General features: G+C 53.3%; 1 protein-coding gene across 1 annotated transcript in view; it reads left to right on the forward strand.

Annotated features, from left to right (window-relative positions):
* ALX4 (ALX homeobox 4) overlaps positions 1-6937 on the forward strand; it is a 47212-nt gene extending 40275 nt beyond the window's left edge. Inside the window, exon 4 of the mRNA XM_027072844.2 lies at positions 1817-6937. Coding sequence (XP_026928645.2) covers positions 1817-2146 — 330 coding nt within the window. The 3' untranslated portion in view covers positions 2147-6937. The remainder of the gene's footprint in view (positions 1-1816) is intronic.
* Positions 6938-14034: the final 7097 nt, after the last annotated feature.

Here is a 14034-nt window from a genome sequence, read left to right on the forward strand (position 1 = left end):
TGAAAGGCAGAGATTAGACAACGCAGAAGTACTTGGGGGAATGAACAGCCCGATAAAGGTCACGCTACAGCCCTCAGCTCTCCCAGGCGACTGTGTCCCATCCTCCCCTCCGTCCCGTCCCGTCAGCCAGTCCCCATTCTAGTGACACTGGAGTCTTCAGTGGGAGGCAAAGGGACGAGAAGAGTGTGAGTAGTGGCCGGCACCCGGAGCTGAGATGTCCCTCTGGCTGAGTCCACTCCTCACATCCCTCAGTCTGTCTGGTGGAGGTGACCGTTCCCTCCCCTCGGGCCTCTTGATGCTGGTGGCAGCATGGCCTCTGCCTTCAGCTCCAGGCCTGGCCCCACGCGGCAGTAAGCCAGGCCTTCCTGTCTCCTTTAAGACTCTCCGTCAGGGCCCTGCTGTCCCACAGCCCCTGGGCACCCCTCCTGGACCAGCTCTGCCCCTCGGCCTCCCAGGATTCAAGTGAGGGGGCAGGGGGCAGGGCTGGGTGAGGCTGAGGAATGTGGGGTCTCTCTCTCTCTCTCTCCTTCTCACACACACACCTCGTCCTCAGTTCCTGCTGCCTACTTTGATCTTTCCCCTCCCTCTGTCCCGGGAGGCTGGGCCTCCAGCCTGACTCCTGGGCCAGCATCTCTGCTGCCCGAGCTCTCTCCTGGAGGGGGGGGGATGGGGGGCGGACAGCCCAGGGCGGCCTCATCCCTCCCACCTGCAGCACCGCATATCACACATCAGCCTTTTGACCGAGGGGAGGGGCGAGGCCCCTGATTCCTCGTCACCCCAACCAGGAGGAAGGCGGTCAGGCCCATCTGCCAACAGTTCTTGTTGCCATGGCAATGCCTCGTGGAGATTCGGGGCAGCCATTTCCTCACTTGGCTTTGGAATCCCTGCCCCGTGTGGACTGCAAACACTGGGTGGGGAGGGGAGCCGGCCAGCAGAAGCTGCCTGGGGGCCACCAGGAATCCCCTGCACATGGCTGGGAGGTCACCATCTCCTCTGGTCCTGCTCACCCTGCCCCTCCACACCACAGGCCTGCCTCCAGTCTACCCCCACCTGCTGCCTGAGCACCCCCGCCTCTCTCTCTCTCTCACACACACACACACACACACACACCCTGGCACATGGGCAACCAGCCTGGCTCCATCCATCCCCTCATGTGCACTCCCAGCCTTCTGAGGTGGCCCCGTCCATCCTAAATTCTGAAGCCTCAAGGACACAGCCCTTGGACCCTTAACCACGGGTCATGGGGGAGATTTGGCCCCCCTGCCTGGCCCTGCCCCCTGCACACCACAGCCTGCACGCCCAGAGCCCATGTTCCCAACGCCAGAGCTCTCTGGGTTTGGGTCAGCTCCCATTTCTCAGGTACCTGGGATGCCCCAGGCCTGATGAGGAACCACAGGCAAGTAAGATGCTATTACTGACCTTAAGGGGCTCATGGAGGGAGAGACAAAGTCTGCAACTGCATCTAAAATTTGCACGTCAGCTGGCTGAGGCGGGGGCTGCCCTCAGCTGGTTAGCTGTGCCGGGAAGGTCCCTGTTACTGGACCTTTGATGAAGTTTGAAGTTCAGTCCCTAAAACAGAATTTCTCTCTGCCGGGAACAGAGGAACCAAAGCATAAAACCCAAACCCTCCTAGGTCTGGATGGCCATAAAGGTTTTGAGAGACTCCCAGGTGAACACTCAAGAATGATCTCCTCGTAAGGATGGGCCCCTAGGCGGGGACAGGTCATCTGGGGGTAGAAGCAAGCCCCTTGCATACCCGCCACCCCCACCCCTGTCCCAGCCAAGCCTGTGACACCTCTCCCTTCCCTCCCCCCAGATTCAGAACCCATCCTGGATCGGCAACAATGGGGCCGCCTCACCGGTGCCAGCCTGCGTGGTCCCCTGTGACCCGGTGCCTGCCTGCATGTCCCCTCACACCCACCCGCCTGGCTCGGGGGCCAGTGGCGTCACCGACTTCCTGAGTGTCTCTGGGGCCGGCGGTCATGTGGGCCAGACACACATGGGTGGCCTGTTTGGAGCAGCAGGGCTCAGCCCGGGCCTCAATGGCTATGAGCTCAACGGGGAGCCGGACCGCAAGACCTCGAGCATCGCGGCCCTCCGCATGAAGGCCAAGGAGCACAGCGCAGCCATCTCCTGGGCCACATGACAGGGCCCCTCGCAGCCCATCCCCACGCCCTCCCCCACCTCGGGGCACTGGCCACGCCCATGCTTTCCAGGCCCCCAGCCTCCCATTCGACTTTCCTCTTAGGAACCTGGCCGGGGCCAGGGGCCTGGCCCTCAGCACTTTCAGCCGCCCCAAGTGTGAGGCCCCACGGACCGCTGGGAGGGAGGGGGCAGCAGGCCCCGCCCTCTCTGGCACTGAGGCCGAGACCCCTGCTCCTGGCCAGAGGCAGCGGAGGAAGCCAGGTGGCCGAGTTTTGCAGCTTTGCATCCATTATAAGCTGAAGACCCTTTCTCCCCACCCCTGCTCTTCTGCCCTGCCCGGTTTGAGGGTTGAGTCAAGGATAGATTCCCATCCAGACCGAGCAGCGGCCACGTGCAGTCATGTCCGTCCTTCCCTCTGCTGTGTGGTCCCCTGGTCACCAGGCCAGTGAACTGTGTCTGAAGAACAGGCCGCCCTACAGAGTTGGCTTCCTGCCCTCCCATCTCCTCTCCTCCCAAAGCCCACAGCATCCGACCTCCTGGGCCCAAGGCACCACCTCGCCTTCACCCACCCTGGCTGTCCCCTGTGCCGGACCCACCTGGGGGGATGGACAGAACAGGAAAGGAGCTGGAGCTGAAGAATCCTGCTGTCATCCAGCAATGCTGGCATCTAGGACAGTCCCTGAGGGGGCCTCATCCGGCTCCCTTGCTCCCGGAGACCCCGGATCTGGGTGAACACCGCAGGGGAGCGGACACAGACCACCCACGACACCCACAGTGCTAGAAGAAGAAAAGCTTCTAGAGAGAGGAAGAGTTGCGGGCAGCGGTCCGGGAGGGGACAGGGGCTCGGGCACACACTTGCGCTCTCCTTGACGGTCCAACACCCTGCAGCCAGCAGGGTGCCTGTTACAGTGGGCAGGTCTGGGCAGCTCTGTTCTCCAGCTAGCCAGGCCCCTCCAGGAGGACCTGGGGATGCTTGTCCCCTCCCCCACCCATTCTGGTCTCTCGCCAGGGCTGCTGAGGAGTGCCCTGAGGCGTGGAAGGACTTATACCTCGGAACACACAAGCTAGGGCCTGGAGCCGTGTTGGCGAGGGGGTCAAGAGCAGCCTGCGGAGTTTGCTAATGGATGTGTGCTCGCAATCGGCCTCTCGGCCCTTACGCTGCCTCAGGCTGCCTGTCCCTCACCAGCCGTCCCTGGAGCAGCACCAGACCTGCCCAGAGCCTTCCGCAGGGGCAGGGGGCGGGGGGGGGGGGGGGGGGTCCCAGTTCTTCCAGACAAAGGGAAGACAGAGCCCTCTCTTGCGCTTCTTCCCTAGGGCGTCAGAAATCTCAGCCCCTCTCTCCAGCCTCTAGAGGGGCTCATGGGCCAAGCCTCTCTGGGTCACTTGCTCTGCCCCAGATGTGGGAGACAGGATGCCCCCCGGAAGTGGGTTTCCCTGCCTGCGGAAGGGGCCTCCTTCTGTGGGGGATCTCTATCCACGTCTGCCTGACTGGAGACTTGCAGCTCGAGTTTCAGCACCAGGTCCCAGCCATCACCTAAGCCCGTGGTGCACAGCACCTGTCCTCTGAGGCCCCTCCAGCGGGGCGGCCCCTGGGGAGAAGGCTCCCACCTTCTCTGTCAGGGAGGAGGGCCAAGCCCAGCAGGCTCGAGGACCTGCCCACAGGACAGCCTCTTGGCTTCGGTGGAGGGTGACAGCCTCTGGAGGTTTAGAAGGAATCACAGTCCCCACCTCTGCCTTGTGTTCCCATCTGCCCTGGAAACAGGACTGGGGAAGGATCTGGCTTTGGCTCCCTTCGTTAAGAGTCAGACCTCTTTGCAAACTGTGGCTCTAACATTTGCTCTTCTACAAGTGAAGGTACAGGTGATGTTCTCATTGGCTCAGCTTTAAAGCTTTCTTATATCTGAGGATCTGGGAATGCCTCTTCCAGTTCTGAGGTTCACTGAAATAACTCAGGCTCCCCAAATCTAGGAAGGGAAAGAGGGAAGCACATAAGGCTGGGAATAGTTCCCTGTCTTCCTTAACGGCTCTGGTGGCTGGGAAGGACATGGGAGGACCCCTTGCCGTAGGTATGTTCTCACCCAGGAGGGAATCAACAGAGAGAGGAGGAAAACCGGGAGAGTGCCAGAGGAGGAGGGGAGGGAGAGAGGGGGCTCTAGGTGGATCCTTCTGGAAGGGACCCCTGGTGCTCAGTTCCTCTATCTGACTGCTTTCCGGCTGGGTGACACCTCAGTCGGACAAATTTCAACCAAAAAGCTTGAGAAGAAAAAGCCTCTGGTAGAGGAAGAGGCTCCGTGGCTCTGGTTGTCCTTCCCACCAACACGGCCAAGTATTTATGTGTCAAACGTCCGTGTGAAATGTGCCTGTTCATCTTCCCACAGGGAGGTCGCCCCACCTGCCCCAGGCCTATCTTCACCCTGTCCCAGCTCCCCAGGGCCGGCCCAACACCCTGAGAATCATACAACCCTTGAGCTGGAAGGACTGAAAGGCCCTCTACTTAGTACAGTCCCTTCACAATGGAGAACGAGAAGGTCCCAGCCCCGGGGGTCGGGGCAGGGGCGGTGAAGTGACTGCCCTAAGCAGCGGCCTTAGCCCACATGTTGTGGAGGGGTGCCTCACACGGCATCTCCGCTCTCTGCTGGAGGTCCTCCCTCTCTCCTGAGCCTACCCTCTGGTTCCTTCCCAGTGGGTGGCTGGGCCCAGGCCTCCAACGGCTGGAGGCGTCCCCGCAGCAGCTCCTGCGAGGGCTCAGCAAGCTTGGGTGACGCGCCGGGGCTGGCTGGCTTCCCCGGGAGCAAGGTCTCAGGAAGGCGGGCAGAGAGGAGAGCCAGCCTGCTCTGAGGGTCACCGCTAAGCGAATAAGCTGCAAGGGGTGAGGATTCCCTTTGGCTACTTGCCTAAGATCTCAGCAGACGTGGCAAATGCAGACCACTGGGCAGCCTCTTCAACACCGAGAGCCTCCAATCCCTGCTGGGGACACGGCCAGGTGGCCAGGGCTTGACACGAAGGTGCCGCCACCACCCTCAGATGCCCTCACACTCCCGGGGCCCGGGAGGAGAGGGCACTGGCTTGTCCCCAGGTCTTCAACGGCTCTTGGAGGACACGGGCTTTGTAACTTTTCTTGAATCCTTTCGACTATACTTGATTCTCAGCTCTCACTACCGAGCCTCCAGCTCTGGGAAGCATGGTGGCCAGGTGAGTTCAAAGACACTGCTAGGGGACGGGGGCAGCAGTCGTGAGGTGGGTCCCAGCAACACACCGCAGTGGCCACACGGGGCCCAGCTCCAGAGCCCCGCCTGCCCTCTCTTTGGCTGGGTAGACAAGAGGAGTTTTTCCACGAAAGCGACCAGGTTATCTTGCTTACGCAGCCGTTGTCTCTCTGGGCCAGGTCGTGGGGAGATCATCTCGCGGGACACCCCGGGGCTTCTGGTCGGCTTCATGGCCCTGTCAGGTGCAAAGGCAAGTAAGACAAGCTGGGGGAGGACGGTTGGCAAAGCGGCCCCCCCAGGATAATAATCCATGGCCATAAAAGAGAAAGAGGAGAAGACAAGAACCCTTCTGCCAGAGTTCCCAAACTCCACTTCACCTTCACCAAGGATGCTTCAGGGAGAAGAGGCATTCTGGTGAACCAGACGTTACCTAAGCTTGCCCTCCCCCCTCCCCCTTCACGTACATACATAGAGCTAGGCCTTTATACTACTGATTTTGAAGGACAGTTTTCAATGCCTAATAGTCTGTTTGGATGTGCAGTGGTTGAAAAGCGCTGAGTGCTAGAAGGAGCGTGAACCTCAGCCGACACTGTTCTCATTGTAAGATATTTTTAACCCTGTATAAATGCAACTTTTCCCTTTAGCTTAATGGCCTGGGGTGGAATATTAAAAATATATATTAAAAATACATTAAAAACTCAGAAAAAAATGTATTAAAAAAAATGAGGTCAGTTCCATAAAGTTTTACTGCCTAATACCACCATGTAACGACATTATAGCAAACTATTAAAAGAATCATTCTTGCCTTTTAAAGTAAGTTATTGCACTTACATCTTCTTTGGGAGGGGAGGAATATGTGATGAGAAGGGGACTTAGGGCCCAGGCACGGGGCCAAGTGGAGGGCGGAAGCAAATGGATGCTCCGGGGCACCCTACGCCGGGCACAGCCCAAACTGTCTGTTTGCTTGGTGTTTGCAATAAACTCCTTCTCCTTCCTCCTCTCAACTGGAACCTGTCTGTTTTGTTCCCGGCTTGTGACAGATGAAATGTGATCAGAGGGGCCTCTGAAATCTCACATTAATTGAAGTCGGCAAAAAATACTAACAGTGCCCTTTTGAACTGCTGACACAGTACAGAATGGATTACCAGGGCTAGATTAACAACAGGTGGCCGGCCAGGGCTCCTGCAACAGAGAGGGGGTGCGTGGCCTGCGAGGGTCTGGGACGGCCCCCTTTCATCCCAGAGGACCTGCCCGCACAGCAGGCAAAAGAAGGCGGGTTGGGGGACCAGAGTCTGCCTCTCAGGCAGCAGAAAGGGTCCCAGTGCATCTTGGGTACGCCCAGCATTGCCCATGCGCGGAGGTCTTCAGAGAGGCACAGCCAGCCCATTGGTCACAGAGTGCCAGTCTGCGTTTGCAGGGGCTGTCCTGAAAGCAGAGAGAGTCGGGACACGGAGGGCTGGGGCAGGGCCGCGGGGCACAGAGCGTGAGACAGGCCTCCAGGAGAGGCAGGCCCCAGGCCTGGCTCTGCTCCTTGGTGGCTGAGGGAACTTGCAGGAGGCGTGACCAGATGGTCTTTAAAGCAAAGCTCTAAGAGCAACTTAGGAAGCAGGGAGGGCCCAGGTTCTGCTACGGAATAGGCATGTCCCTGCTTTCCGACGTGAAGGTGATTTGAGGACGGGCTGCTGTGTGGAGAGGGGACTCTGCTCCCACATCATTGTGGCTCATAAGCCTGTGCCTAGGGCGACTGGGTGACTCAGTTGGTCGAGCATCTGACTCTTGATTTCAGCTCAGGTCATGATCCCAGGGTGGTGGGATCGAGTCCCACGTTGGGCTCTGCATGGAGCCTACTTAAGATTCTCTCTCCCTCTGCCCCTCTCCCCGGCTCTCCTCTCTAAAAAATAAAAATAAAAAATAAGTCTGTCCCGGACTAGTTAACCAACTTGGGGGAGGATGATACGGATAGTACCCATAGTATCCATGCACGGGCCTTTGTGAGCTGGTGTGGCAATAGTGATCTAAAGGGCAATGCTTATCCCCCAAAGAAACACCTCTCCCTCTGGTTGCCAGCTGTGAGTCTCACAGGAATGTCCTTTTCAGCCTCTCTTTCCAACTATTTAAATGTTACTTTCTTGGAGCCACATCTCTGACTCGGTACCTGTGGTAAGTTCTTATTCAGTATAGACCCAGCCGGGTCTTAGGTTGGCCTGGGCTGGGAACTTGTTTTTTTTAAAAAGACACCTGTCAGCTCTTGGGACTCAGGGTCATGGTAGCACTTGGAATGTCCATCCCAAATCACTGCCAAGTCCCAGGGCAGGAACCGAAGCAGAGAGAGGGAAAGGCCTCGTGCCCGCGATGCTGCCTGCCTCGTGCCCCTGCTCTGGTCTGTGGGAGCTGAGCAGCCCCAGCGTCCCGGAGTCCAGGTGAGTGGGACTGCCCGAGTGTGGGGCTGCTTCACGGGGTCGTTCAGGCCTCCCTGGTGACCCCGGTCACCCGTCCCTGGGACCTGTGCCTCTGAGCAGCACTCTGGGAGACAAGGCCAGCAAGGCTTCCTCCGATATCCGCTGTAGCTCAGCCCTTCCCTATCTGGCCGCCAGGACGGCTCACTGCTCCCCACACCATCTGGGGCCTTTCACTTGGCCGCAGTAATGGACGTGCAATCCACTTAGGACGCCTGTCTGCCCCCTGCCAGCTGCCTGCACCAGGAGAACTCCTGTCCGCTTCGTTCTCTAAGGCTTCCTCCAAATGGCAAGACCCTCTGTGAAGCTCTTCCTTAAGTCCAGGCCCCCACCCCTACCTCCACCCGCAGTCAGCTGTTGGCCCCTGTGTGCACCCACAGAGCTGTTTGTAATACAATTTCAGCACATAATCCGCGTACGTTATTTATCTGCCTGACTGCCCCACAGGCCTAAAAGGCTCCAAGGAGAGACAGGCCAGTTCTGTTCACCGGATGTTTCAGGAAATACTTGGGTAGCTGAGGGAACAGATGGGAAGATGGGAAGGAGGCAATGCTCTACTTGGTTCACGATGGGACTGGGAAGGTCAGAGAAGGGATTCAGGTAGAGAGAGCTGGAAGTGGGTTCAGGCCACTAGGGATCAGCCAGGAGTGAGCTCAGAGCCGCCACCTGGCCGCGGGCCTTGCCCACCCTGTTCCTCCAGGGCTCGTGTGCACTGAGCCAAAGCCAGGACGCGAAGCCTGGCTTCTCTGTCTGGTGCTCCTGGGGTTGAGCCAGCATGAGGCCGGCACCCCAAGACAGCCCGAGAGGTCTCATACCCCAGAGTGCTCATCTCAGGCCTTTTCTGCGAAGTCTTGGGCTCAAACCTGGAGTCATCCCCGAGTCCCAATGCCCCTAAGCCCTCTGCACCTCCACCTGCCTCGGGGCGGGCTCCACGGCCAACCCGGCAGAGGCTGCTCTCACCTCCGGTTCCTCACCAATCCCACTGCCCCAGGTCTTGCTACAGAAAACAGTGGTGCCCAGGCACCGAGCTGGCATTTATCAGCAGAAACCCCGGTAGCTGCTGGGGGGCGGGGTGGCACCTCGGTGGTGGTCTTCTCCCCACACAGGCCCAGACTTGCACACTCAGCTGCTGAGGAACAATAGGCCCTCCACAAACAGCCCGTTCCCTCAAATAGGGCCATCGCACACTGTGCGCGCAGAAGGGAGGAGATGCGTGCCAGCTCCAGAGACAGTGGGGTGTGAGAGTTGACATTTTCCCAGGAATTCTGTGATTCCAAACAGACTTTTTTTTTTTTTTTTTTTTTAGCTGCACACAGACCAACAGGCTTGAGGAAGGCAAACTTCCGAAAGAAACTCCAGTGTATGGCCATGTGTGTACCATGTGTTAAGTAAGGTGTTGCCTTAAGTAGTTGGGAGCAAACCCACTGTGGGCCCTGGGTGACATCTCCCCGGAGCCCCGGTCGGAGCGCACTTCAGAGGCACAGAGGCGATGCTGTTCATGGCACACCCCCTGGGGGCTCTCCTTTGGTGGCGTCACAGGCCCCCCACCCCCGCTGTCTCTTCTCTGTCCTCTACCCACAGTGGATCTCTGTGATGCCCAGGCTCTGTGAGAAAGGACATTAAGGCCAAGCTGTACCGCAGAGACAGATGAAAAGAAATGAATGTGTATGTGTGTGTGTGTGTGTGTGTGTGTGTGTGTGTGGTCGGGCGTGGGGGGGGGGGAGAACAAGGGAAGAGAAGAGTCTGACGAAGGGTGAAGTCTCCTCTCAGAGGTAGCTTTGGACAGACAGTTCTGTTCAGACAAGAGCGTGGAAAAGGACGGGCCGGGAAGCCACGTGGTGAAGTGGAGGACAGGAGACCTGGGTTTAACAACTGATTTTATGACCTATCAGCTTCGTTATCTCAAGCAATCTCTGACTTTCAGTTTCTTCATCCGTAAAATGGGCACAACCAGCTTATCTCACAAGGCAGTTATGAAGTCCGAGAGAATGAAAGCATTTGAAGCTAGTGAAGAGCTGTACAGGCAGGAGAGATCTCGCATGCTGGGGTCTGGGGAGGGCCACTGGGCTGGCCAAATGGCCAAGGGACAGACGCCAAAGCCTGGGGTACTGCTTCACAAAGTGGGCCACCAGCCTGGGAAGCACTGAGCACCCCTGATCTTATGCTTACGGGATTGAGGAGGGGGTGGTGAGCAGTGTAGAAGCCAGAGCAAGACGCCATCCACTGAGTGGCTTAAATAATGGTTATTGTCTCACAGCTCCGGAGGCTGTACGTCCATGATCAAGGTTCTGGCCGACTCAGTTTCTAGTGAGGCTTAGCGTCTGGCTTGTAGACGGTCACTTTCTCACTGTGTCCTCACACTGCCTTGGTCTCTGTGCTCGTGCTGAAAAGAGTTCTGGTGTCTCTTCCTTTTCTAAAAGGACACCAGTCCTATTGCATTAAGACCCCACCCTTAGGACCTCACTGAAACTTTATTACCTCTTTCTAGGCCAAAGCAGTCGCATTGAGGGGTCAGGGCTTCAGTGGGGTTTTGCAGGGGACACAATTCAGTGTGTAACAAGCAGCTGGTGTGTGATATACGAGTGAGGGGAAGGCACAGAAATAGACCAGCACTGCTCTTCCCCATCCTCCTTTCCCAGAGGGCCTCAGCAGGTGCCAGCAGTTCCCACACGTGCCCAGCAACCACCTGCTTTGGTGCCTTGTCGCTTTCCACCTAGGCCACCGCTGAGTGGTCACGTGCCATCCCTAGTCCCCGCCCACTCCGCCCATCACCAACACCAACGCCAGATTGCCAAGACCAGCTCTGATCACATCCTTCACTAGAACAAACATCTGAAAAGTCTCTGAAGTATCTACTCACTGACATTTCAGCCCTTTTAATTAGGCCTAAACTCCTATCCAGTCTCATCTTTTCTTTTCTTTGTGAGACAGGTCGGGGGAGGGGTCGAGAGAGACTCCCAAGCATGCTCCCTGCTGTCAGCACAGAGCCCAACGCGGGGCTCGATCTCATTAATCGTGATCTCATGACCTGAGCCGAAATCAAGTTGTATGCTTAACCGACTGAGTCATCCAGGCGCCCCTAGCCTCAAATTTTCTAACACCCCAAACTGGATGCACTGTTCCTGCAAACCTAAGTCATCCATTACACTTTCCCATATTTTTAAAATCACTTTATTTTATTTCATCGTAAGTGTACTCTAATCCCCATCGCCTATCTCCCCCACCCTTCCACCCACCTCCCCTCCAGTAACCATCAGTGTGTTCTCTACGGTTAAGGGTCTGTTTCTTGGTTTGCCTCTTTATTTTCCCCTTTGCTCATTTGTTTGGTCTCTTAAATTCCACATATGACTGAAATCATATGATATTTGTCTTTCTCTGACTTATTTTACTCAGCATTATACTCTCTAGCTCCATCCATGTCTTTGCAAATAGCAAGATTTCACTATTTTTATGGCTGAATAACATTCCATTATTTATGTAGACCACATCTTCTTTACCCATTCATCAGTCGATGGACACTTGGGCAGCTTCCATAGTTGGCTATTGTAGATAATGCTGCAATCAACATGGAGGTGCATGTATCCCTTTGAATTACTGCTTGTATTTTTTGGGTAAATACCCAGTGGTGCAATTCCTTGATCACAAGGCAGTTTTATTTTTAATTTTTTGAGGAAACCCTCAGATTGTTTTCCACAGTGGAAATCCACCAGTTTGCATTCCCACCAACAGTGCAGGAGCGTTTCTCTTTCTCCACATCCTCGCCAACACATCTTTCTTGTGGTTTTGATTTTAGCCATCCTGGCAGGTGTGAGGTGATGTCTCATTATGGGTTTGATTTGCATTTCCCTGACGATGACTGATGTTGAGCATCTTTTCACATGGTCTATTGGCCATCTGGATGTCTTCTTTGGAGAACTGTATGTTCATGTCTTCTGTCCATTTTTAAATTGGATTATTTTGCTTTTTTTGGTATCGGGTTCTGTAAGTTCTTCATATATTTTGGGTACTAACCCTTGATCAGTTATTTGCAAATATCTCCCATTCCATAGCTTGCCTTTTAGTTCTGTTGTTTCTTTGCTGTGCAGAAGCTTTTTATTTTGATGTAGTCCCAATTGTTTATTTTTGCTTTTATTTCCCTTGCCTCAGGTGACATATCTAGAAAACTATTGCTCCGGGAGATGTCACAGAAATTACTGCCTGTGCTTTCTTCAAGGATTTTTATGGTTTCAGGTCTCGCATTTAGGTCTTCAATCCATTTTGAGTTTATTTTTTGTAGATGGTGAAAGTGGTCCAGTTTCATTCTTTAGCATGTGGCTATCCAGTTTTCTCAACATCATTTGTTAAAGAGACAGTCTTTTTCCCATTGGATATTCTTTCCTGCTTTGTCAAATATTAATTGACCATATAATTGTGGATTTATTTCTGGGTGTTCCATTTTGTTTCATTGATCTATGTGACTATGTTTGTGCCAGGGCCATACTATTTCAAGTACTACATCTTTGTAATATAACTTGAAATCTGGAATTGTGATGCCTCTGTTTTTTTCACGATTGCTTTGGCTACAAAAGGTCTTTTGTAGTTCCATTCAAATTTTAGGATCATTTGTTTTAGTTCTGTGAATAGTGATGTTGGTATTTTGATAGGGGTTGCATTAAATCTGTTGATTTCTTTGGGTAGTATGGACATGTTAACAATACTAATTCTTCCAATCTATGAGAACAGAGTATCTTTCCATTGTTTGTACTTTCTTCAATTTCTTTCATTAATGTCTTGTAGTTTTCAGTATGGGGGTCTTTTACCTTCTTGGAAAAATGTATCCCTAGGCATTATTTTATGGTTTTTGGTGCAAGTGTAAATGACATTGTTTTAATTTTACTTTCTGTGGCTTCATTATTACTGTATAGGAGTGCAGCCAATTTCTGTACATTGATTTTGTATCCCGCAGCTTTACTGAATTCATTGATCAGTTCTAGTAGTTTTGGGGAGGAATCTTTAGGGTTTTCTATATATACTATCATGTCATCTGCAAATAGTGAAATTTTTACTTCTTCCTTACCAGTTTGGAGGCCTTTTATTTCTTTGTTGTCTGATTGCTGTAGCTAGGACTTCTAGTACTATGTTGAAAAAAAGTGGTGAGAGTGGACATCCTTGTCTTGTTCCTGACCTTCAGGGGAAAGCTCTTAGTTTTTTATCGAGTATGATGTTTTGGCTGTGGGTTTTTCATACAAGGTCTTTCTTATGCTGAGATATGTTCCCTCTAGACCTATTTTGCAGAGGGGTTTTTGTCATGAGTGGTTGTTGTACTGTGTCAAATGCTTTTTCTGCACCTATTGAAATGATCATATGGTTTTTATCCATTCTTCTATTGATGTGGCATATCACATTGATTGTTTTGCGAATATTGAACCACCCTTGCATCCTGGGAATAAATCCTACTTGATGGTGGTGTATGATTTTTTAAAGATATTGTTGTACTTGGTTCACTAGTATTTTGTTGAGGATTTTTGCATCACATTTTCCCATCTTCTTGTTTCCTTTCACTGCCCTCAGGTCAAAGTGCCTGCCCCAACTTCTCAACACATCCCTATCCACCTAATGCCCATCTCTACCTATTAATTCTCTAAAGACCACCTCAAGTGCCACCTCTTTTCCCAAGTCAAACATGATCACACTCTCCTTCCATGACAGGGAATGTGTGCAATTCACCCTTAATCATGCACTGTCTTATATAGTAGATAGGATTATAAAGTGACTTATCTCCTCTATTCATTAATTCCATTAAAAGCTCCTTGAAGGTGGAAATGGTATCTTCCTCACCTACTTATCTGTAGCATCTGGCAAAGTATCATAGTAAGCATTTACTGTTAGCTGGATGGCTGGCAAGTCTGCATTCCACATCAAGAACATACCAGAAAACACTAAATTGAAGCAATGGAACTGGAGGCAGCCTAGATCCTGAATCCTTAAGCAAACATCCAAGTTAAGAAGGGAAAGGAATACCAGTCCGAAACAAAATTGAGGAGCTGTGAAAGATGACAGTGTTTAACCACCACTTAAAAAACAATCTTTATTGTGGTATAATTTACATCATCAATTTTAAGTATAATTAGAGGAGTTTGGGAAAATATGTACATATACACACAGCTAACCATCACCATATTCCCCAGATCCCAAAAAGTTCCCTGTGCCTCATCCCAGTCAATCCCCAGCCTCAGGCATTGATCTAC

Source organism: Acinonyx jubatus, chromosome D1, assembly GCF_027475565.1.
Source record: "Acinonyx jubatus isolate Ajub_Pintada_27869175 chromosome D1, VMU_Ajub_asm_v1.0, whole genome shotgun sequence".
Taxonomy (NCBI): domain Eukaryota; kingdom Metazoa; phylum Chordata; class Mammalia; order Carnivora; family Felidae; genus Acinonyx; species Acinonyx jubatus.